General features: G+C 34.5%; 1 protein-coding gene across 9 annotated transcripts in view; it reads right to left on the bottom strand.

Moving 5' to 3' along the window:
• The window catches only part of UBR3 (ubiquitin protein ligase E3 component n-recognin 3), a 219,536-nt gene that overhangs the window by 176,287 nt on the left and 16,124 nt on the right, over positions 1–27,125 (bottom strand). For 6 of the 9 annotated variants that reach the window (XM_070580101.1, XM_070580103.1, XM_070580104.1 and 3 more), the window contains exons 2-3: positions 4,313–4,452; positions 1,402–1,560 (exon numbers count right to left, since the gene is read on the bottom strand). In XM_070580101.1, the coding sequence (XP_070436202.1) occupies positions 1,402–1,560; positions 4,313–4,452 (299 nt within the window). Of the gene's footprint in view, positions 1–440; positions 581–1,401; positions 1,561–4,312; positions 4,453–27,125 lie in introns of those variants that run through there. The other 3 variants (XM_070580102.1, XM_070580110.1, XM_070580107.1) reach the window with 2 other exon arrangements.

Below are 27,125 nucleotides of genomic sequence, written 5' to 3'. Positions count from 1 at the left end.
GATTATATACCTTTAATTAAGGTCTCAATCTCCTCATTATAAATATATAAATGAGTTTCTTTAGTATTTGCTGAGCTTTTCTGTATTTCTTCCCTTTGCTAGCCTCAATAACTGCAATAGAACAGTTTTGTTCTGTTTTTTAAATCTCTGTCAAAACTCTGTCTGGACTGGTATAAAAAAAAAAACACCAACACAAATTAAACAGATATGAATATATCCATCCTTCAATTCAAGTCCAATATTAAAAACAACCACAATTAGTCTATAAATAAAGAACCTCTAAGGTCCTATATTAGAAATGACTAAATGTCTCCTGAATAATAAAAGCCATGGATTTATCTCAATAACAATAAATGAAATTTTTGTAATACTTTTTAATTAACAAAATGTATTTCATCAACCCCTCACAACAAGCCTAAGAAAACAGAATGTATAATCACCATTTTTATAACTGAAGAAACTGAAGCTTGCAAACATAATACAGCTAACCAGTGAGTAAGCATGCAGCGACTAGAAGTGAAGACAAACTACAAATTTTAAACTTTGAATCAAAACCTACTGTGACCTCCATCACTAAAAGTTAGGTAAGGATTTCTGTTGCTTTGGTTTTTTGTTTTTTTTTTTTTAAGATTTTATTTTTCCTTTTTCTCTCCAAAGCCCCTTGGTACATAGTTGTATATTTTTAGTTGTGGGTCCTTCTAGTTGTGGCATGTGGCATGCCACCTCAGTATGGCTTGATGAGCAGCGCCATGTCCACGCCCAGGATTCGAACCAGCAAAAGCCTGGGCCGCCGAAGCAGAGTGCGCGAACTTCACCACTCGACCATGGGGCCGGCCCCTGTTGCTTTGTTTTTTAATTTCAAGAACTAAGAATTAAAAAGAATTGTAGAAATAAAAGAAGACAATTACCACAAATCATTTATTATACTATAAATTTGAGCTAAACTAAAGGTGTAAAAGCTAAAATTTTATGTAACAGTATATCATGAACAAACCCTCAACAATTCCAAGTTTTATAACTTAAACTTTATATTATTATAAATCCTAGGCCATACAAGCCCAAACATATAGAACACCAAAAATGAAGACATAGACGTGCTGGCTGTTATTGTTTGGAGAAGGGAAGGTGAAGTATAATTATGAATAAGTCACACCAACAGTTAGGAGATGTGAGTTCTAAGCCCAATTCAAAAATAAGTTAGTAGTGAGGTCTTGAACAGGTCACTTAATTTTTCTGGGCTCAGTTGCCTCATCCATAAAATAAGAAGTACTCTTAATAACTTCCAGCTTTAGCATCCTATGAAAAAATCTACATTTGACTTTTAAGTTCTAAAATACACAACTTATGATTATAGTAATATAAGTAAATTTTAACTTTCTTCTTTTCTAACATTTTACTTACCAGAAGTCAGATCTTTGTAGTTTTGTTGGTTTGTCAAAACCTGAGTAAGAACAGACCTCATTGCTCCTCCCATTTTAGTTAGATCTTCTAAAAAGGAAATTTGAGGTTCCAAAAGCTGAAGGACTTTGTTAAGGTCTTTTTCTGATGGTACATCAGCTGCTAAAAAAACATATAATTAACTTTCTTTAAAACATTTTGCTAAGAATAACAATATTTTATTATTTTAAAATTATAATGACTTAGATAACAGTATTTCATAATCAGAAAAGTTAACATAAGAACTCTGTTTAGAAAGTAAAGGTATCTCCCCAGCATGCAGCCTAGGGCAGACCTGCTCAGGAACTCAGTCCACTGAGAAAAGGCTGATGGGGCAAAGAGATGACTTCATAAGGTATGAATCATTTAATTTGTGTAAGGAGAATTCAGTTTGAGGGTCCTATCCTTCCAGATATAGAAACATAATCATAAGAGCATTTCAAAATTAGTGTTTAAGAAAAAGTTAAGATCATTCTCTAAAATAAAACAAGACAGAACTCAAATATATTGAGAGTATTGTGAGAATATTAGGACAAATTAAGTCAGCTCTAAATTTAACCCTGTGTAGCAAATAGCCCATCCTCTATTATATTCCAAAAATACAGACTCATGTTAGCTGAAGATCAAAGCAACTAAAATGAAAAATAACTGTTTGCATAAACAAAAATGTTTTTACTAAAACAATTTAAAAATAGCAGGCAAGATATGCCTAGTAGAGCTGGAGGGAAAGAGAAGAAATTTGGACAGCAACTGAAAGAGAATATTTAAGAGGAAAAGAAAAAGATGTTTTAGAGAAACTGAAGTCTAAAGGTAAGAAGTGAATAGAGAGATTTACAGCTTAACCATACTGGTTAAAAGAAGAATGCATATAAGGGAGTTAACAGTGAGCCTGTGTGTCCAGGAAAGAGGACTTCAATTTCACTCAACATTTATTCAGCATCTACTACATGATTGGCACTGAGACACAAAGCTAAGACAGACATAGTTCCTACCCACAAGGAACTCACAACGTAGTTCAAAGATAATCTGTGAATGAAATTCCATATAACTCTGAGTCCTGGGACCAATACCAAAAAACTATACTTTCTCAGTAGAAAGCTAACAGTGTATATTATTCATCTCTATATTCTCCCCAATGACTTACGTAGTAACATAATAAGTATTTAATTAATATTTGTTCTTGGTTTCCAAGTGCTCTGACCCGGGTCTGAGGATTGTAGGGTGAAATGAGAAATGGAAATCAAGGCAACTGTCAAACCACTCAAGGCAAACTGAGCTTCCATTACCTCCGATTAGATGGTTTCAAGTTCTTTCTTTAATTTTAAACAGTGATCGCTAGACAAATGCAGCAATTTTTTTTTTTTTTTTTTTGCACAGACAGAAGAAATTAATGCTGAGCACAAGTGGTAATATAGAGAGGAAAAATTCATGAACTTAAAGTTCATGAAGTTTATCTTAAGACAAAAAGTGTTTCCATTCATTCCTTTATGTTTTCAGATAATGGTAACAGATAATTATCAAAGATATGTACCTATGTCGTCTACCTTTTATAACTGTTACTAAATGTCACCAAAGGAAAAAATGGATAAAATACTCTTTTGTGCAAATTACTCTTTGATTAAACTAATGGTCAGTTTCAAGATTCTCATAATAAATGATTTCTACCTATCACTTTTCTAACACAGGACACTTGTAATACAAAATGTAAATTCCCAAAAAGTCTGTTAACTACTATATGAGAAATAATACCAAAGGCACATTCAATAACCCAGCTGGTCTCTGCTTCCTTCGTATTTTGGGATGAGTATTTTGGGACTAAATCAAAATAATATTTCTTTTTGTATTTTAAGACATATACTCTGAAAAGAGTAGAAGTACTTAATAAAGGATTGTATATTTTGCTTGAAATGTAGAAATAAGGAAGTATAGCGCCATTGCTCACAATGAAGATAATATGAAAGTTTTAAAAATGAAGAAGATGCTGTATAATATTTCCTCACACTTTAAGGATTAGAGATATAAGATAAAAACATGTGTCATAGTTTCAAATTGGATTTAGGATTATTTATAGTATTAAATAATTTAAAACCTCCAAAAGTAATACTAAATGCAGTCCCTTATATGATAAAAATGGAAGTATTCTTAGAAAAGTAAAAGACATCATAAAAAGTTAATAAATTTGTTTCATACCACTAATTGATATTTATAATTCACAATGTCAGACTGAGAACTTTAATAGATATCTAAATCCAAATATTAAACAAAATTATATTAATCAACATTGTGACTAAATCTTAAAAGCTAAGAATAATATCTGTAATTTGCATGTTTCTTTTCTCTTTTCAATACCAACAAAATGCTTACACCCATACATTCTACCAGTAACATGAGAGTAAGCAATCTGACCTTCTAATAAATTATTGTATATGGAAGGGAATAAAAATATACAGAGACCTCTACCCAAAAAAAAGGAGAGAGAGATGGGTGAAATAGTAGTTTATCTTCTAAAAATCTAAGTTAAATGTAAATATTTCCAGGACTTCTTAATTCTGCTCTATCATAATATAATTGCAAATAAAATCACTTTCACTCTATCAAATGATTATTTCCTCATCTGCAAAAGGCCAAGTAAGTTTGATCAAAAACATGTGAGTCGAGGGGAAGAGCGTGCCAAACTGTGCCTACTGCAAGGTATCTATGAGATTATATAAGTGATACTTAGTGTGTTTTTATTTACTCTCTGTATTTTATAGTCATCTCATAAAAAATGTTAAGCAAAAAAATGGTATCTGAAAAAATACACCTCATTATTAATGCTAAACTTTGTTAACTGGGAACTTAAAAAGATTACTAACAAAGAGTGGATTAAACATACCTGGTTCATTATAGCCTTCTCTTAAGTACTGAATAAGACAAAAAATAAATCTTGGAAGAACAAATTCAGACATCATCAGTAAGTCTTTGGGGACACAGGGAATATTTGAACTTGATTTAATTTGATGCCTTTTGCAAAACCTGTAACATGAAAAAGAAAAAAAATTAACAGTGATGTCTAATCTGCCAAGAATATATTACTTTTATTTACAATATCCATAAACAGAATGCAGGCCAATATCAAAGCCAGTGTATTACTCTTTTATGATTTTTAAGGCACCATGTTAAAAGAATATAGCTTTAATCAGTCTTTAAATCAAAAATGGTGCTGAGGGAGATTTCTTCCTAACCAAAGACAATTCTAGTTAGGTTCCAACTAGAACACAAAAAGAAAATTTCATTACAGTATTTATATTTTTTACCTACAATTTATTGCTTTCAAGTACTACTTTATTACTTCCACCCTCTGTAAATCATTAAGTACAAATTGATCATTTCCCCAGAATTTGCATTTTCCATTCCTTAACTCAACTATTTCTAATTTATTGCATTAATGGATAAGTGATATAAATAACTGAAGTTTATTTGAAAAGTGTATACACTTAAGTATATACATTCCTTCTAATTTTGTCTATACTTATTTTAAAGTATGATTGGTATCAATCATACTGAGCAAAAATGAAGTCAACTATTCTATATTCACAATCCAAACAATGACAAATAAGATATTTTGTGACCAAACACAAAATAACGATATTAAACATACAAAATGCCTAGAAATAAACTTATTGGGAAGTGTGCAGAAACTATTTTAGCTGAAAAACATAAAAAATCTGAATAGAGGGGCCGGCCCCATAGCCGAGTGATTAGGTTCGCGTGCTCTGCTTCAGTGGTCCAGGGTTTTGCCAGTTCGGATCCTGGGCGTGGGCACGGCACCGCTCATCAAGCCACGCTGAGGTGGCGTCCCACATGCCACAACTAGAAGAACCCACAACTAAAAATACACAACTATGTACCTGGGGGCTTTGGAGAGAAAAACGAAAAATGAAATCTTAAAAAAAAATCTGAATAAAGAAAAACTACATTCCCAAATGTAAAAACCAATTTTATTTTATTTTGTAAAGTTAGTACTGCCAAACTTAATGCCATTAAATTTAAATCCCAATGGGATTCATCATAAACCAATTCTCAAGTTCAAATGGAAGAGCATACGTGTAAAAAAAAAAAAAAATCAGTAAAACTTGAAAAAAATGATTAATTTTAGTGAACTAGGTGCTAAAACATAGTACAAAGCTATTATAATTAAAAATTTATGGTAATGTGATAATATCAATGGTTCACAATGGAGTCTAGAAACAGACTACATAAATTTGTGAATTTAATATAATAATGTGGTATTTCAATTCAATGTGGTGGGGGAAAGACTTTCAATAAATTGCTTTAGGACAATTGATTATTTAAATGAAGGAAGTAAATCTGATTCTTTTCTTACACCACATACAAAATATATTCCATACAGATCAAAAATCAAAAGTGAAAACAGCTACCAGGAAAAATATTAACTCTTCCTCTATATTATCTTAGGGTACAGAAAACCTAACTATGTAGGACTTGAAACCAAAAGCCATAAAAAGTAAGATAAAAATTGGCTACATAAATCAAAAGCTTCTACGCAGAAGACAATTACAATCTGGAAAAAAACATTTACAATAGGTAAAACAGATAAAAGATTAATATCTATCATCTATAAACTCTCAAAAATGGATAAGAAAAAGAAAACAATTCAATAGAAAAATCAGCCAAGGTCATGAACAATTCACAAAAGTGCTGGTGAATAGCCAATAAACGTATGAAAGATGCTCAAGTTCTCTAATAATCAAAGCAATGAATTTTCTTAAAATAAAAAATGAGTAACTAGAAAATGCCCATTTATGATACCTACTGAAATAAGTGACCCATGCCATGAGCCATTAGAGGAAGGCTTGAAGGGAAATTTTCCACTTAGAGATCAGACTGTTACATCCTTATCAATCTTACTATCACCAGAAGTGAAAAAAAATTTGACACTGTGCATGTGAAGCACACAGCACCATTTATGAAGTGTTCTTATCAAACAAATTGCACTTGAATGACACCAAGTCTCTAGAGCTTACTTCCATTTACAAGAAGTATAGGAGGATAAAGGAACAAATTAAGGGACACCACACAAAAAAAACAAATAGACAAAGCATGAATATGAACATTATATGGGATAACTGAACTCAGTTTCTGCAACCTTTCACTAGCAGGGAAAAAAGGAGGTAGAAGGACCACTCTGGGTTAAAAGAGGCTTGAGAGACCCAATGACGACATGCAAGGTGTGCACTGATTCTAATAAACCAACTATAAAAACGCATTTTTTTGACAATCAGGGAAGTCTGATTATGAACTGGTAGTAGTGGTTCATTAGATAATTTAATTAGGTGTGATAATGGCATTCTGGTTATGTAAGAAAATATTCATAGATATTTGATATTAAGGAATTATTTTGTGTGAGTGTGACAATAGTAGCATTGTGGGTATCACTGAAAAGAGAAGTCTTGTCTTTCATATCTTTACAAATATTTACAGATAAAATGCTATAATGTACGGCACTTGCTTCAAAATCATCTGGTGGGATAAAAGGCAGTATACCAAGACCAGCTATGAGTTGTTAGTTGTTGAAACTGGGAGATAGATACATGAGATTTCATTATGTTTTCCTCATTAAACAGAATGTGGGCCAACATCAAAGCCAGTAAACTACTCCTTTCAGATTTTTAAGGTACCAAGTGAAAAGAATGTACTTTTAACTAGTCTTTAAATAAAAAAAGTCACTGAGTGAGTTTTTTCCTAATAAAAGATCACACTAGTTGGGTTCATTATGCTCATTGCTTTTCTATATGTTTTAAATTCTCTGTACTTGAAAAGCTAAAAATTTTTTAAAAGAAAAAATATTCATATTTTTTAAAGATGAATACTAAAGTATATCAGGGTGAGGTGACACGATGTTTGGGATTTGCTTCAAAATACTTCAGCAAATGAGAAAAAAGAGCAAAGGAAGCAAATATGGTAAAAATCTTGATAAATGTTGAGTCTAGTGATGGGTACATGGAGGTTCAACGTTCTTTGCCTTTACTTTTGTGTATGTTTGAAAATTTTGATAGTACAAAAATTTTTTTCATCTTGCAGATAGGGAAGATTCACTTTACTAATTCATTGTTGGAAAGCACGTTCAGAAATTTTTGTGACCATACACACAGAAGTGTAAATAGGTCCAGTTTTTGGTAACATTTTGACAATATCCATTAAAATTATAAATGTTAATAATCACAGTTCAGCATTTCCATTTCTAGAAATGTATTATATAGAAATACTCTTAAGTTTGCAAGAATATTATCTACAAAGATGTTCACTGTACCACAGCTGGCACTACAAAAAAAGTTAGAAACGACTTGTGTTCAGTAACAGAATATAAGTTAACCAAATTGTGGTAGTTCCATAAAATATTTTGCATTTGTTAAAAAGAATGAGATGGATCAACAAGTTCTGAAGTAGAATCATATTTAAGACAGATTAAGAGAGAAAAGATTCCATAGTAGTATACATATTATAATCTCTTTTATAAATAAAATTTTGGAGAAAGAAAAATATTCAAAGAAATGTATATCAAATCTGGTGGAAATTAGCTGGGAGTGAGATACAGCATACTTTATTTTTCTACATTAATTCTACCTGTAATGTTTGAATTTTACATAATAAACATGTATAACTTTGTAATCAAAAGGAAAAAATTTAAACTAAAAACAAACAAATAACAGAAAGCTATGCCATTCATTTGGTTTTACTTCCACTATTTAAAGCATTAATTCTTGACCTTTTTTGCTCCATGGACTCCCTTGAGGATCTAATGGAAGTTTGAACTCTTTCTTAAGAAAAATATATACATACACACAAAATAAATATACAGAGTGTTGTTCACACCCTGCTGAAGTCTATCCACCCTTAAGGCAGAGCTTCAATTTTTAGGTCAGTAGATTACGGCATAGAGCTTTGGATTTCCTCAGTCCTCAAGGCAGACAGATGGGCAGAGTCTGAGCAGCCTCCCCAGTTGCCTCTGTGGCCCATCCAAATGTCATTTTCCACATCTGCTGTATTATGAAAAAGGTTAGGAAATATTACACCTTAAGGTCCAAACCTTGATTTAAAGGGAAATACAAATTTAAGGACTTCTTTCAGGTGGGGTACACAAAATCTAAGTAAAATCAAACCAACTTTTAAAATGCTACCACTTTAAAAGCCTTTGTAGATAACAGAGTCTGGCCTGTGTGACAGGTTAGAGAACCAGTGACCTAAGATGATTTAATTAAAGTACCTACAAGCATAAATGTGAAGGAGAGAAAACAGATGAAAGGAAAGCCAAAAGAGAAGAATGGGAAAACATACTGAGGCACAAAGACTAAAGGATGTAATGAAAGGAGTGACAGCTGAAAAGCAAGAAGAGATAAAGGATTAGATAAAGGAAGGCACAGTAAATTCTCTTACTTTCTGTCAAGGAAAGAAACCAATTCAAAAGAGCAACTGGGCAAAGAGTGAAAAACAATTTGAACAGAGTTTCAAGTGGCTTCAAGGAGTGAAATTTCACCCTGGAATTAAACCCAAGGAAGAGCAAGAATGGTCTAAGCAACCGAGGGACTGGGGATACAGGAGTGTATCAGATGGCTATAGACTGAAAAACATCATAGCCAAAAGATGAAAGAACAAGCTCTGTGAACCAATTTAAATAATGTAGGACTGTCCAATACAGATGTAACATACCATAAGAACTAACACACCTTATATAGAAGTGTTTAATAAAGGCTTGATAAAATAAAGACTTAATTAATCTAATAGTAGAACACCAAAAATTATTTCAAGGGCATCCAATTAAAGAATAACCAGGAACCCACTTAATAATCCCAGCTTTTCAAATATTTTTTTGGAGAACTACTATATGCCTGGCACTTAGGCCCTAGGAATACAGGGGCCTTGCTCTCATGGAGCTAACTTTCCAAGGGGGTGGCGGTGGGGGGGACAGGGGGCGGGCAGATAAAGGAGAGAGAGAGAAACAAATAAATATGAATAATAAGCTCTATTAAAATAACTTGACAACATGATTTATAGAAAGTGTCCATTAGGCTCCTTTAAATCAGTTTGTCAGGCAAGGCCTTTCTAAAGAGGTGATATTTAGGCTACAGGCCCAATGACATGAAGGAGCTAGGCTAGGCATGCAAAGCTCTGTAGGTAGACCACACTGTCAAGAGGCCTGACAAATGGAACTGCACATAAACAGGTACTAAAGATCTTTCACCAAGTGAACTAGACAACTAGTATGGTTCCAAAGGAAAAATGAAGCAGGAAGTAATGAATTCGCATTAGCAGTTCACAGGTCACGGACACTTTCTTCAAGGAACCCAATGGTTTTGAATAATTAAGGAGTTTAAATATTCCTTAATAGAGATTCCTTAGTAGATGTTATGACAATAATAGAACAGTCAAATAGAACTATAGAAACAGTTGATAAAACGACCACTCCAAATTTTATTCACCTCAATTTTTTAAAATTTTGAATACAACTGACAGAAAACCGCCCAAAAGATAAGTGTGCAGCTCAATGAAGTATCACAAAGTACACACACCCATGCAACCACCAACCAGATTAAGAAACAAAACACTACCAGTATCCAGGAAACCCTCCTTGTGACTCTAGTGATACTGAACTTAAAAGGCTAAAAGCAGAATTCCTGAACTCTGAAAGAGAAGGGAAGGGCGGGGAAGAAACAGGAGGGGAGGAGAGGAGGAAAGAAAAACAGACAGGGAATCTGGTGGTCCCACTTGCAAACTACTGGGACTTGCTGGGGGATAGGAGGACAAGGAGAGGCCGACTCAAATAACTCAACGACATATTTCAAAAGTTAGAAAAGCATGTGAGAGAAGCTTCCCTACAAATTACCCCTTGGTATGTACATCCTATTTCCAGCTTATCACAAATTACACACTTAACCATCCTGCCTACAATTTTATCCCTGGAGATCCCTGGAGAGTCATGGACCCCAGATTAAAAGCCTCTGAAATAATCTATTTCCTTCATTTTACAGATAGGGAAATCTCAGAAACACTAAATGACATACCTAACTAATAAAATTGTTAAAAAAAACTCCTGGAGATCACAAAAGGAGATCATAAAGATATATGGTATCTACCTAAACTAACCTATGTATTTAATATGACCTTATTAAAAATATCAATAAGGAATAAAGAAGCTGATTCCAAAGTGTACACAGAAGAATAAGAATAGCTACGAAAATTCTGAAAAGAAAGAATAATGAAAGTGGAGTTGCTTTATTAAGTATAAAACCTTCTCAAAATAAAATTAATTTTGAAGTTGAAATAATCAAAACAGTGTTGTATCCAGCCTTTAGGGAGCTTACATTCTAGAAGGCAGAGATAGACAATAATGATAAATACAATTAAATAAACTATAGAGCAAAGAAAGGGGAAGTCAGTTCCAAATTCACCAATATGTGTTCTGGTGCCATTTCTCTAGATATACATTTCTACATCTCTAATATAAATGGCTGCATTAAGGTGTAGATTCATCTCAAGTTTAAAATTGTTACATTACATGAATAGTTAAGAAATAAAAGGAAAACTTCAAATTCCAGCTACACAGGTTTAAGATTATTTGATGGTATCTAAAGTACTAGCAGAGCAAAAGTTAAATACTTATGAAAACTAAAAGTTCTAAATTCAATTACAGAGTGCCTATAAAATCAAAAGGCTTGAAAGTAAAAACAGAGATACACATGTATTAAATTATTAAAATAAACAAATTATAAATTGAATGTTTAAAGGCATAAAGAAAATAATGTGGTAATAGTACATGAAAAGACAGATCAATTGACAAATTAATTATTGTGAGTCCAGAAAGAGAATCAAATAAGTGTGGAATTTAACTTATGACAAAGGCAGAATTCAAACCTATGAGGAAAATGTGGCTCATTCAGAGAAAAGGTATTGAGATAATTGAGTAACCAGCCAAGTGCTAGAAGAAAATAAGCAACCTGTGAATCTAGAATTCTTATCACAGAGAAAACACCCATCAAAACTGAGGATAAATAAAAACTTTTCAAACAACATCTGGTAGAATTCATTGCCATCATACCTGCACTGTAAGAAATATTACAGTAAATTTTTCAAGCAGCCCTATGATAAGTACACATGGCAAGAAACTGACCCTCCCATCAACAGTCATGTAAGTGACCATTTTGAAAGTGGATCATCCAATCCCAGCAAGCCTTCAGAAGACTGTAACCCCAGCCAAGATCTTGACGACAACTTTGTAGGAGATGCGATGCCAGGACCCCCTCCTACACATTTCCAAATCCCTGATCCATGGAAACTATGAGATTATAAATGTTTGTTGCTTTAAGCTGCTACATTTGGGAGCGATTTGTTACACAGCAATAAATAACTAAAAAACACTACCAACCAACTAGACTTACTTTATAATAACAGAACATTACACCCTACAACAGCTGGATACTCATTCCATTGTTCACAAAATATATCTCAAAAAATTTTTTTAAATTGACATTATACAAAGTATGTTCTCAGACCAAAAGGAATTAAATTGGAAATCAATAATCAGATATAAAAAATTTCCCCAAATTTGGAAATTAAATAAAACATGTATAAACAATGCACAGACCAAAGAAGACATAAAACTACATTGAGACTTTTTTGTACCTACCATACTTTCCAAGACCAAAAGTTTGATGATATACTGTCCTGGCCTGGCCAAGTAGTAAAGCCACTGCTCACTGTCTCATAGTCTTACTGTACTGATGGAGATAGTGTAAACTAACATAACATATATGAGGACAATTTGGCAAAAATCTATCAAAAATATAAATGCACATCCATTTGACCCAATAATTCAAGGGAGATTAGAATCATGATTGCCTAATTTCTAATCTAGAACTCTTTTTCCACTATACCTATGAAGGCAATTTCTCAAACCAAAGAAAGAAGCTGCATATTGTGTCCAGGTGAAAGAGAGAAGGTAGAAGATGTAGCCTAGCCAAATTAATAAAATATTGTAATTTCTATAGTTTTCAATGGTACAAGAAACAATCAAAAGGAATACTAAAGTCAGGGCTAATTCAAATAATCCCACCCAGTGGGAAGCACAGCCTGGCACCCGGCCAGGGAGGACAGCCTAGAGACCCACCTGACTGGGCATGATTAAGGACCTAGTCTGTGGCCCCACTCAATCACAAAGTCCAACCAGCTGCACCACGCAGCCAGGGAACACAGCCTCTGACCCCAGCCAACCAGAGGTGACTGCAGAGCCGAGTCAGTGGCCCTGCCTGACCCTGGAGCCCAGCCACCAGCCCCACCTGAATGTAGAGCTCAGCCAGCAGACTGACTCAACCATGGAACTCAACCAGCAGGTCCATATTGACCTCAGAGCACAAGCAGTCTTTGCCCAACTAGACACCCTGACAGCAAGTGCTGTCTGTCAGAGGATGCTACCAGCTGGCCCATCCAGAATCGCAGGCTGGGCTGTCTAAAGAAGGTCTTTCTCTGTCAAAATGAACCTGCAAAGACTGGAAGAGGAGACCACTTTCTCAAATACACATATACTAACCCAAGGATAGAAGGATCATGAAGAATCAGGTAAATATGACATCATCAAAGGAAACTAACAAAGCTCCAGTATCTGACACTGAAGAAACAGAGATCTATGAACTGACTGACAAAGAATTCAGAATAATCATCTTAAAGAAGCTCTGTGAACTATGAGAAAACATAGATATCATCTCACTCAATAAGCAAAAATACAAAAAAATACATGAACAAAATCAGTTCAATAAAGAAAGAAACCATTAAAAAAAAAAAAAAAACAGAAATCCTAGAGCTGAAGAATACAATGACTGCACCAAAAAATTCAATAGAAAACTTCAACATCAGACTTCACTATGCAGAAAAAAGAAGGTGAACTCAAAGCCAAGTCATTTGAAATTATCTAGTCAGAAGAGGAAAAAGAAAAAAGAATGAGAAATAGTGAAGAAAGCCTACAGGATTTATGGGACACCATTCAAAGAAACATATATGCATTATGGGAATTACAAAAGGAGAAGCAAGAGAAGGGGATAGAAAGTCTATTTAAAGAAATAATGGCTGGGGGCTGGCCCAGTGACATAGTGGTTAAGTTTGTGTGCTCCACTTCAGTGGCCCAGGGAAATTTCCCCAAATTTGGGGAAAGTAATTGGCATCCAGATACATGAATCCTAAAGTCCATAAATAGGATGAACTCAAAAAGGGATACACTGAGACACATTAAGATTAAATTAACAAAGACAGAGAGAAATTTGAAAGCAGCAAGAGAAAATCAAATCATTACACAAGGGAGCCTCCATAAGTCTTTAAGCAGATTTCTCAGCAGAAATCATGCAAGCCAGGGGAGAGTGGAATGACATATTCAAAACATTGAAAGAAAAATCTGTCAACCAAGAATACTATACCGGCAAAGCTGCCCTACAGAAATGAAGGAGAGATAAAGATTTTCCCAAACAAAAAAAGCTGAGGAAGTTCATGACCCCTACACATGACTTTCTTTTTTTTTCGAGGAAGATCAGCCCTGAGCTGACATCTGCCAATCCTCCTCTTTTTTGCTGAGGAACACTGGCCCGGAGCTAACATCCGTGCCCATCTTCCTCTACTTTATATGTGGGACGCCTACCACAGCAAGGCATGCCAAGCGGTGCCATGTCCGCACCTGGGATCTGAACCAGCGGACCCCAGACCACCAAAGCAGAACATGTTCACTTAACCGCTGCGCCACCAGGCCAGCCCCTAGACGTGACTTATAATTAATGCTACAAGGAATTCTTCAAGCTGAAATGAAAGGACACTAATTAACAACATAAAAACAGGAATTTATAAAACTCACCAGTAAAGGTAAACATATAGTCAAAGTCAGATTCTCTAATATTGTAAAGATGGTATGTAAATCACTTTCAATTCTCATATAAAAGTTAAAAAACAAACACATTAATAGTAACTATAACTACAATAATTTGTTAACATATACAGAATATAAAAAAGATGAAAAATAACCTAAAAAGTGAGGGGGGAGTAAAACTACAGAGTTTTAGGCTGTTAACACCTTAAAAAAGGTTGTTACAACTACAAAATATTTTAAGTCACAATAGTCAAGACTTGGATACAACCTAAGTGCCCATTAATGGATGAATGGACAAAGATGTGGCATATATACACAATGGAATACTACTCAGCCAGAAAAAAGGAAATAAAGAACAGAGCAGAAATATATAGAGAATGGGAAAACAATAGAAAACAGCAAGAAAACTGAGTTGGTTTTTTCAAAAGATAAACAAAATTAACAAATTTTTAGCTAAACTAACCAAAAGAAAAAGAATGAGGATTCAAATTAATGGAATTATAAATGAAAGAGTAGAAATAAGAATTGATACCACAGAAATACAAAGAATCAGAAGAGACTACCAGGAAAAATTATATGCCAACAAATTGGACAACCTAGAAGAAATGGATAAATTCCTTGAAAGACACAATCTACGAAGACTGAATCAATGAAGAAACAGAAAATCTGAACAGACTAAAAGCAAGCAAGGAAATTGAATAAGTAATCAAAAACGTCCCAACCAAGAAAAGCCAAGGACTAGGGAGCTTCACCGGTAAATTCTACCAAACATTTAAAGAAGAATTAACACCAACCCTTCTCCAGCTCTTCCAAAATACTGAAGAGAAGGGAATGCTCCCAAACCCATTTTACAAGGCCAGCATTACCCTGATACCAAAGTGAGGTAAGGATACTAGAAGAAAAGAAAACTACAAACCAATAGGCCTGATGCATACTGATGCAAAAATTCTCAACAAAATACTGGCAAACCAAATTAAAGAGCACATTAAAAGATCATACACCACGATCAAGTGGGATTTACCTCTGGGATGCAAGGATGGTTCAACACATGCAAATCAACCAATGTGACACACCACATTAACATAATGAAGCATTAAAATCATATGATAATCTCCACAGATGCATAAAAAGTATTTGACAAAATTCAACATCGATTCATGATAAAAACTTTCAACAAACTGGGTATAGAGAGAGCGTACATCAACATAATAAACACTATATGACAAGCCCACTGCTAACATCATACTCAACAGTAAAAAGCTGAAAGCTTTTCCTCTAAGATCAGGAACAAGAGAAGGGTGTCCACTCTCACTACTTCTATCCAACACAGCACTGGAAGTTCTAGCCGGAGCAAACAGGCAAGAAAAAGGAAAAAAAAAAAAAAAAGGCATCCTGATCAAAAAGAAAGAAGTAAAATTGTCTCTGCTCACAGATGACATGATCTTATATACAGAAAACCCTAAAGACTCCCCCAAAAAACTGTTAGAACGAATATTACTAGTTGCAGAATATAAAATCAACATACAATCAGTTGCATTTTTATATATTAACAATAAAGTACCTGAAAAAGAAATTAAGAAAGCAATCTCATTTACAATAGCATCAAAAACAACAAAATATGCAGGAATAAATTTAACCAAGGAGGTGAAAGGTCTGTGCACTAAAAACTATAAGACACTGACAAAAGAAACTGAAGACACAAATAAATGAAAAGATATCCCATGTTCACAGATAAGAAGAAATAATATTGTTAAAATGTCCATACTACCCAAAGCAATCTACAGATTCAATGCAATCCATAACAAAATTCCAATGGCATTTTTCACAGAAATAGAAAAAACAATCCTAAAACTCATGTGGAACCACAAAAGACCCTGAATAGCCAAAGCAATCTTAGAGAAAGAAGAGCAAAGCTGGAGGCATCACACTTCTGATTTCCAACTACGACAAGCCATAGTAATCAAAACAGAATGATACTGGCATGAAAACACACAGATCAATGGAACAAAATAGAGAGCCCAGAAATAAATTCAAACATATATGGTCAATTAATATTTGACAAGAGTATCAAGAATACACAATAAGGAAAGGATAATTTCTTCAATAAATGGTGTTGAGAAAACTGGATATTCACGTCAAAAGAAGGAAAGTGGATCTCTATCTTATACCATGCACAAAAATTAGCTCAAAATAGATTAAAGACTTACATCTAAGACCTGAAACCATAAAACTCCCAGAAGAAAACACAGGGAAAAAGTTCCTTGACCTTGGTCTTGGCAGTGGTTTCTGGATATGACACCATATCCAAAACAAAGGCAAAATAAACAAGAGGGACAACATCAAACTAAAAAGTTTCTGCACAGCAAAGGAAACCATCAACAAAATGAAAAGGCAACTGAAGACACAGCAGAAAATATCTGCAAACCACTTACCTGATAAGGGGTTAATATCCAAAATATATAAAGAACTCACACAACTTAATAGCAAAAAAATAAGAATAATCTGGTTAAAAAATGGGCAGAAACCTGAAGAGAAATGTTTCCAAAGATGACACATAAATGGCCAACAGGCACCTGAAAAGATCAACACCACTGATCATCAGAGAAAGGTAAATCAAAACCACAATGAGGTATCACCTCATATCTGTTAGAATGGCTTTTATGAAAAAGAGAAGAGTTAAGTGTTGACAAGGATATGGAATAAAGAGAACTATTGTTCACTGTAGGTGAAAATGTAAATTGGTACAGCATTATGGAAAACAATATAGAGAGCCTTCAAAAAATTAAAAGTAGAGGGGGCTAGCCTAGTGGCACAGCGGTTAAGTCTGTACATTCTGCTTCAGTGGCCCGGGGTTCACTGGTTCAGATCCCAGGTGTGGACCTACACACTGCTTGTCAAGTCATGCTGTGGCAGGCATCCCACATATAAAGTAGAGGAAGATGGGCATGGATGTTAGCTCAGGGCCAGTCTTCCTCAGCAAAAAGAGGAGGATTGGCAGCAGATGTTAGCTCAGGGCTAATCTTCCACAAAAAAAAAAAAAATTAAAAATAGAACTAGCACATGATCCAGCAATCCCACTTCTGGGTATACATCTGAAGGAAATTAAATCACTATCTCAAAGAGATATCTCCACCCCCATATTAACTGCAGCATTAACACAATAGCCACGACATGGAAACTAAGTGTTAGCTGACAGACAAATGCATAAAGAAAATGTGGAATATATATGCAATGGAATATTATTCAGCCATAGAAAAGGAAGGAGATCCTGCCATTTGTGACATGGATGAGCCTGGAGGGCATTACGCCAAGTGAAATAAATCAGACAGAGAAAGACAAATACCATATGACCTCACTTATATGTGGAATCTAAAAAGTCAAACTCACAGAAATAGAGTAGAATGGTGGTTGTCAGAGGCTGGGGGTGGCAGGGGAGTCGGGGGGAAGAAATGGGGAGTTGTAAGTCATAGGGTACAAACTTCCAATTAAAAGATGAATACATTCTTAGAATCTAATGTACAGCATGGTGACTACAGTTAACAATATTATATTATATACTTGAAATTTGCTAAGAAAGTAGATGTTAAAAGTTCTTATCACAAGGGGAAAAAAGGTAACTATCTGAGGTGATGGATGCGTTAACTAACCTTCTTGTGGTAATCATTTCATAACATATAAATATATCAAATCATCATGTTGTACACCTTACAGTTATACAATTTTATTTGTCAATTAGACCTCAATAAAGGCTGGGGGGGAAAACCAAGCTGCATAGTCCTTCTAACTAAATGACAATGAAAAATTATCTGGGTTTAAGAATCTATTATACATAGTATTTTTAATACCAACATTATAGCTAAACCTCTCTAATGTCAATACATAATCTCTTAATATTCTCCAAAGCTTTCTTTAGTCTTTAAAAAAAAAAAAACCTTCATCACCTTAAGATTTTACATTAGCTTGAATTCATTTTATATAAGGATTAAGATAATATAAAATATCTATCAATATTTATCACTAATGATCTACTAAAGTGAGTAGTGGTGCATGAATGTCCATTTTACTAAAATTCTTTAAACTGTACATATACACTTTATATACTCTTTCCTGTGTATGTAAGTTTGATAACATAAAAACACTTAGGATTTACTAATACAGAAACTCATAACCTCACTTAAAACCCCTACTCAATATTACTCCAAATAAATCTAAGGCAAGGCCTCACTTCCCACCTTCTCAATGAGAAGGGTTAACCCTAACTACCAGTGCTAAAGTTCAGGTTTATAAAAACTTAAACCTCTTTTCTTTTAGAGCATCTCATTACAAGATGGATAATTGAGTAGATGATGAGAAATATAATTAGCAAAACTATAACACATTAAATCAATAATTTCAGAGATGAAGAACACTTACTTTAGAGATTTTTTCATATTATTGTTAAAAAAAATTATATATTCAGAGGACGTTTTGACTAGAATTATTTAACAGGTTTCTCTTTTTATTTTTTCTTTTCATCACTCCCGCCTACACATATATACATATACACAGAAACAACACATAAATTCATGCAGATTTCAAAGAAATTAAGTCCCTTTATAGGGAAAAAAAGTTGTTTCATTTTAAGAACCAGCACATCTTTGTAATTACCTCACAAAAATATCCTGCTCATAGTTTATAATAAACCCTAATCAGCAACAGATAAATGAGTCATTGCTAAATAAAATGGAAAGTGCTCAAAAATTGTCTGCCTCTGACCCAGCTCAAGTTCTGTATGATCTCTGTTCACCTAATCTGTTCCCCCTCCTGGGTTCCTAATTTCAGCTAATGGTGGCACCATTTTCTCAGGCATTCATTCGTAACTCCTCCCTCTCACCTTTTGAACTAGACTTCAAATGGTTAAGTGATTGCTAGTTATGCATACACCAGTATATGTTCAGAAAAAAGACAATATGAAAGCCCAAAACACATCTAGCGACAGTTTGCATTCTTTCATGGTATTTTGGTTCAGATGAGATCTCAAATTATTTAATTTAATAATTATTCACAGGTTTGCTAATAATTTTAATTAGTTGGGAAAGAAAGGGCATTTCTAAATCCACAAAAATCCATAGTTCTATTATAGGAGCCAAAAATTTTTCTTAATGAGCCAGACAGTAAATATTTTAGGCTTTGAGAGCCATACGGTCTATGTGGTGCTACTCAACTCTACCTTTGTAGAGTGAAAGTAGTCATAAACAGTATGTAAATAAATATGTTGTGTTCCAATAAAATTTTATTTACAAAAACAAGCAGCCAATTCCTGGGCATAGTTTGCTAACTCCACATTCTAGAAGGATCCAAAGGATGTACAGCCATAGAATAGAAAACACAAAAGTCTACCTAATCCACTAATCAAATCAATCCATTAATCCATTGACCTATTAATCAAATGAGGTCACTGCTCTTAGATTGTGAGGAAAGTACTTAAAATACGGAAATCAGAATCACTGCTTCAAAGATCTAAGGTATATCTCAACTACAAAATGAAGAGTTGGGAGTATATAATTTCCAAGGTACATTCTAGCATTAAAATTCTACATGCGCATTTACAAATAGGCAGCCTAAATACTGAAGACATTAAACTACACTGTCATCTACATAAATAATTTCCAGGAAAAAATAACTACATAGGGCAAATTACAGGCAATACAAGCACCTGTGAAAAGGTGTCTTGGTGTAGATGGTTAACCACCCAGCAAAAGAGCGGTTCACATTTCAAACCAATATTTATTCAACAGACTCCAACTCAGAAGACTTGGATCCCAGCTATGCCAGCTGCTACTCACTGAGTAAGACTCACTCATACCCTTAACTTCCTCCTCCACAAAATGAGGAAAATACTGTCTACCTCAGAAATTGTGTGGGGGAGAGGGGTAAAAAACATAATGCAAAATAGGAAACTAGCAAGATGAGGGATGTTAATAAAACCCTACCAAGAAGGACAATAAATGTGAATAGTCTAAGCATGTCAATTAAAAGACAGATTGTCAGACTGGATTGGAAAACAGCAAAATCCAAATATATCCTCTCTATGAGAAATACACTATTTTTTTAATTGATACATAAATGACATACAGCATTATGTTAGTTTCAGGTATACAACATAATAGATATTTGTATATATTACAAAATGATCTCCACAATAATTCTAGCTAAGAAAATGCACTTTAGATATAAAGATATATTTAAGTTAAAAGTAAAAGAATGGAAAGAGACATACCATACATATTCTATCTAACTTATGAATGTCTGAACAACCTTATAAATAACAAACTAAAAGTGCCTAACTGAAAACTAAGAATCTTGACATTACACATTTTCAGGAAAAACTACCCATGAAAGCAGATGACAGCAGAGTTCTGACAGGTGTGGTCCTCCTTCTCTAAAAGGAAATAGCAATCTCCCAAAATTAGAGGTAAAAGCAACAGATTTGGGGGGAGCACATATACAGAAGAAAGTCCATTTGGATGACTGACCAAGGCAAATAGAGCTATGAGAATATAGCATATAATACTGTCCTATAAATATGTGCATAAGTAACTGAGTTAAGCGTCTCATTGAAAAATATATTTGCTCTCAAAAAGGGAGGATGTGTAATACCACTTTCTCCTCAATCTGTTATAATCAAAGTACTACTTAACACTAAAGAAGGAAAAAAAACACTATTATGATACTATTCTTTACTCCAAAACTATATTAATTAAAAGTGAATTAACTAAAACCTGTATCAAAATAAAAGCTTTTAAAAAAAAACTTGCACTTCAGTGCTTTTGCACTTCAGCCCAACATAGGGTAACAGGCACTGGATTTACCCCCTTATCCAAAACAACCAAAAACCAGATAAAATATATGAATCAATGGTTTTGAGGGTTTTTTTCTTTTTTCTCTCTGAGAAAGATTAGCCCTGAGCTAACATCTGCCACCTATCCTCCTCTTTCTGCTGAGGAAGACTGGCCCTGAGCTAACATCCGTGCCCACCTTCCTCTATTTTATGTGGGACATCAGCCACAGCATGACTTGACAAGCAGTACACAGGTCCGCACCCAGGATCTGAAACGGCAAACCCTGGGCTGCTGAAGCAGAACACGCGAACTTAACTGCTGTGCCATGGGACTGGCCCCTCTTTTTTTTTTTTTTTTTTTCCTGAGGAAGATTCACCCTGAGCTAACATCACTGCCAATCTTCCTCTTTTTCTATGTGAGCTGCCACCACAGCATGCCTATTGACAAGCGAGTAGTGTAGGTCACGCCAGGGAAGCAAACCCGGGAAGCTGAAGAGGAACGTGCCAAACTTAACCACTAGGCCACTGGGGCTGGCCCTGAATCAATAGTTTTCAAGATGCTGGACATCAGTCAATGAAGTTGATAATGATCTCTGATAGATGGGAAGCAAGTGATGTGAGCCCTATAAGTGTCACAGCTTAATGACTTGAGAGAGTTTCAAGGCCAAAACACAATGAAGGGGAATCAAATGGAGGCAGGCAAACTTCCTGAGTTGAGGAGACAGAACATAGAGTCCATGAAAATCTACGCAACTAAAGCTGGTAGGACAGAGTTCCAAAGAGAAAAGAATTGCACAGAGAAATAATCCCAGAAATCTACACAGGGTGCCCCAGAGTATTCACCAGAGTGAAGAACAGCACATAAGTATGAAGAAACTACCCAAAGCCAGGCAAAAAACATCTGAAAGGATTAGTACACGCACACATAGAGGATCAAGAATGGTATCTGTTCCCATCAGCCAGACTGGAAAAACTCATAATTCATGAGACACTACTCATGTGACTCAGAAGAGTCTTTCTTTGGTAATTGGAAATAATTAGCCCTAGAGTGAACACTTCTCCAGATCCACTTAATGAATCATAAAAGCAAGACCTGAAAAAATCAAACTGTTTCCAAGAAAATTAACTGTATACCAAAACAAAGCTCAAAAGTATTCATAAACAGAAAAAATATCAAGCACACAACAAGGTAAAAGTCACAGTGTCAGGCATCCAATATGTGAATACAAAGAAGCAGGGAAAAAAATCTGTATTGAGGAGAATAATAATCAAAAGTGATCCAGAATTAACACAGATGTTAGAATTAGCAGAAAAGAACATTAAAAGTTATAAATAACAGTATTCCACATGTTCCAAAGTTAAGTAGAGCTATGGAAGACATAAAAAAGTTGAACTTCTAGGAATTAAACTACATCTGACATAAAAAATACAATGGATTGAATTAACTGATTAGACAATGCAGAAGAAAAAATTAGTGAGCCTGAAGATATAGAAATAGAAATAACAAAAATGGGGGCCAGCCCTGTAGCCGAGTGGTTAAGTTCGTGGGCTCTGCTTCAGCAGCCCAGGGTTTCGCCAGTTCGGATCCTGGGCGCAGACGTGGCACCGCACATCAGGCCGTGTTGAGGTGGCGTCCCATGTAGCACAATCAGAGGCACTCACAACTATAATATGCAACTATGTACCAGGGGGCTTTGGGGAGAAGAAGAAAAAAAAAGATTGGCAACAGATGCTAGTGCAGGTGCCAATCTTTAAAAAAAAATAAAATAAAACAACAAAAATAAAAGACTCTAAAAAATGAAAACAGCATCAGTGAGCTATGCCTCAAGGAGCCTAATATGAAAGTAATTAGAGTCCCCAAAAGTAAGGAAGGTAGAAAAATATTTGAAGAAACAATGTTCAAATTTTTTCCAAATTTGGTTAAAATTATACACCCATAGGTCCAAGAAGCTCAACTAACCCAAGTACGAAAAACAGGAAAAGATGACACTAATGGACATCATAATCAAACTGATCAAAAACAGGGTTAAAGAGACCATCTGAAAAGCAGCCACAGAGAAAGACAGGTTAGGTACAGAGAGGCAAAGAAAAGAATGATGACAGATTTCTCCTTGGAAATAATGCAGACAAGACGACACTGGAACAACATCTTTAAAGTACTAGAATCCTATACCAAGAAGTTATCTTTCAAAACCAAAGGCAAAAAAAGAAGCAAAATAAAGATATTTTTAGACACAGAAAAAAATGAAAGAATCTATCACTAGCAAACCCACACTACAATATGCGTTAAAGGAAGTCACTCAGGCAGAAAGAAAATTATACCAGATGGAAACATGCACCTACACAAAAGAATAAAGAACACTGGAAATGGTAACTAGAAGGGTAAGATTTTTTTTTTAATCTTTTGAATCTCTTTTAGAATTACTGATTGTGTAAATAAAAATAACAACAATGTATTCAGGGGTTTATGAAATACGTAAAAATACAATGTATGACAACAGGATAAAAGCTGGAAGAGAATAAACAATTACAAGGTTCTTACACTATACATGAAGTAGTACAACATAACTGAAGGTAGATTGTGATAAGTTAAAGGCATACCATAAACCATAAATCAATCAGTAAAATAACAAGATAATCAAACAACAAAGGAGAGCCCTGTCCGGTGGCCAAGTGGTTAAAGTTCTGTGTGCTCTGATTCCGCGGCCTGGGTTCGCAGGTTCAGATCCCAGGTGTGGACCTACTCCACGTACTAGCCACGCTGTGGAGGTGTCCCACATACAAAAAAAATAGAGGAAGATTGGACAGATGTTAGCTCAGGACCAATCTTCCTCAAGCAAAATAATAGGAGGAATGGCAACGGATGTTAGCTCAGGGCAATCTTCTTCAGCAGAAAACAACAACAACAAAGGAGATAAAATGGAAACATGAAAAATACTCAGACCAAAAGAAGGCAGAAAAGAGGGAAAAAAGCAAACAAAGGATAGATGGGATAAACAGAAAAAAAACAGCAAGGTGACAGAATTTAATCCAACCATAACAATAACGATATCAAATGTAAGTGGTCTACATACCACTGTCAGAAATTATCAGACTGGATAAAAAAGCAAGGCCCAACAAGATCAACTGGTTACAGGAAATGGGCTTTAAATAAAAAGACATAAACAGTTTAAAAGAAAAAAGATTTTAAAAAATATATACCATGCTGATACTAACCAAAAAAAATATGTGTAACAACAAAGTAGACTTCGGAACAAGGAATATGACCAAGGATAGAGAGGACAGTATATTATGATAAAGCAGTCAATTCACTAAGAAGACATAACAATCCTAAGTGTACAGCTAACAACAGAAATTCAAAATATAAGAACCAAAAACTGTCAAGTGCAAGGAAAAAGAGACAAATCCACAATTATACTTGGAGACTTCAACACTCCTCTCTCAGTAATGAACAGAACAAAGTAGACAGAAAATCAGTAATAATGTAGAGAACCTTGACAACACTATCAACCAATTTGACCAAATTGACATTTATAGAACACTACAGCCAACAACAGAAAAATACATACTTTTTTCAAGTGCACACGGAACATTCACCAAGACAGAGCATATTTGGACTATGAAAGAAACCTTAAAAAAGAAAAAAAGAAACCTTAACAACTTTAAATGAATTGATGTCATCTAAGTACATTCTCAATCATAGCAAAATTAAACCAGAGATTACTAATACATAATCTGGAAAAGCCTCAAAACTTGTAAACAAACCATGGGCCAAAGAGGCAATCACAGAAAACAGAAAATATTTTGAATTGAATAAAAGTGAAAATATATCAAAATTTGTGGGATGCCTCTAAAACTGTGCTTAGAGGGAAACGTATAGCATTAAACACTTAACATTAGAAAAAGGTCACAAATCAATTATCTAAAATGCTGCCTTAAGAAACCAGAAAGAGATGACAAAATTAAACCCAAAGCAAGAAGAAGGAAGAAAATAACAAAAAGCATATAACAACGAAATTAAGAGCAGGAAGAGAAAAAATAACAGAAAAATCAATAAAACCAAAAGCTGGTTCCTTGAAAAGAGCAACAACAGTGATAAAGGAATGAAAATGAATATATCACTGCATACTGTACAGACAATGAAGAACAATAAATATTCCAAACAATGTTTTGCCCATAAATTCACCAACTTAGATAAAATGGACAAATTCCTTGAAAGATTAAAACTGCCACAGCTCACACAAGAAAAAAAGCTAACCTGAATAAGCACTACATCATTAAAGAAACCGAATTTGTACTTAAAAACTTTCCAACAATAAATACTCCAAACCTAGATTGTTTCACTGCCAAACTCTACCAAACATTTAAGGAAAAAAAATTATATTCTATAAACTCTTAAAGAATACAGAAGAGGAAGGACTCCTTCCTAAATTATGAAGGTAGCTTCACCCTGATAGCAACATCAGAAGAAGATACTACAAAAGAAGAAAACTACAATCCAATATCCCTCTTAAATATAGGTATCAAAATTCTCATATCAAAATACTAGCAACTTGAATCCAGCAACACATGAAAAAGATGGCCTGGGGGCGGCTTGGTGACACAGTGGTTAAGTTCGCGTGCTCTGCTTTGGAGGTCCAGAGTTTGCTGGTTAGGATCCTGGGTGTGGACCTATGCAGTGCTTGTCCCACATATAAAGTGTGGCAGGCGTCCCCCATATAAAGTAGAGGAATATGGGCACAGATATTAGATCAGGGCCAATATTCCTCAGCAAAAAAAGAGGATTGGTGGTGGATGTTAGTCAAGGCTAATCTTCCTCAAAAAAAAAAAAAAGATAGCCAAATAGAGTTTATCCCAGGAATGCAAGATTGGTTCAGTATTCAAAATTATTCCATGTAATTCACCATATCTACAGATTAAAATAGAAAAATTACACTATTATCTTAATAGATGCAGAAAAACATCTGACAAAATCCAACAACCCATCCCTGATTTAAACTAAAAAAAAAACTCTCAGCAAACTAGGAATAGAAGAGAAATTCCTCAACCTGATAAAGGGCATCTACAAAAAACCCATAGCTAATATACTTAATGATAAAAGACTTATTTTCCCTTAACATCAAGAACAAGCAAGGAGATCCTCATTCACCACTTCCACTCAGCACTGTACTGGAGGTTCTGCCTCATGCAATCGGGCACAAAAGGAAAAAAAAGAAAGAAAAGGCAGTAAGAAAATTTGAAAGGAAGAAGTAAAACTATCTTTATTCACAATCTACATGCTCATACACATAGAAAACCTAATGGAATCTACAAAAAGCTACTAGAATGAATAAGTTTAGCAAGGTTGCAAGATCAATACACAAAACTCAACTGTACTTCTAAATACCAGCAACAAACAACCAGAAATTGAAATATTTTAAACTACCATTTATAATAGCATAGCCTATGGAAATACTTGGGCATTAAAAAAATGTTCAAGACCTTCATTGAAAACTACAAAACACTACCAAGAGAAATTAAAGAAGACTTAAATAAATTAATAGATTTACCATGTTTATAGGTTGGAAGACTCAGGAATGTTAAGATGTCAATTATCCCCAAATTGATCTACAGATTCAACTCAGTCCCAGTCAAAATACCAGTAGGCTTTCTTGTAGAAATTGATAAGCTTATTCTAAAATTCAAATATAAATGCAAAGGACCTAGAATATCCACAATAACTTTGAAATAAAAGTAACAGTTGGAAGGCTAACACTATCTGATTTCAAAACACTAACACTATCTGATTTCAAAACATACTATAAAGCTACAGTAATCAAGACAGTTTGGCATTGGTATAAAGACAGAAAGTCCAGAAATGGACAACTAATTTTTGATGAAGGTGCCAAAGCTACTCAATGAAGAAAGGATAGTCTTTTCAACAACCCATATACAAAAAAATTAACTTCGATCCATACCTATCATATA

The sequence above is a fragment of the Equus przewalskii genome, chromosome 17, assembly GCF_037783145.1.
Source record: "Equus przewalskii isolate Varuska chromosome 17, EquPr2, whole genome shotgun sequence".
Lineage (NCBI taxonomy): Eukaryota > Metazoa > Chordata > Mammalia > Perissodactyla > Equidae > Equus > Equus przewalskii.
This window is presented reverse-complemented; position numbering and strand designations above follow the sequence as displayed.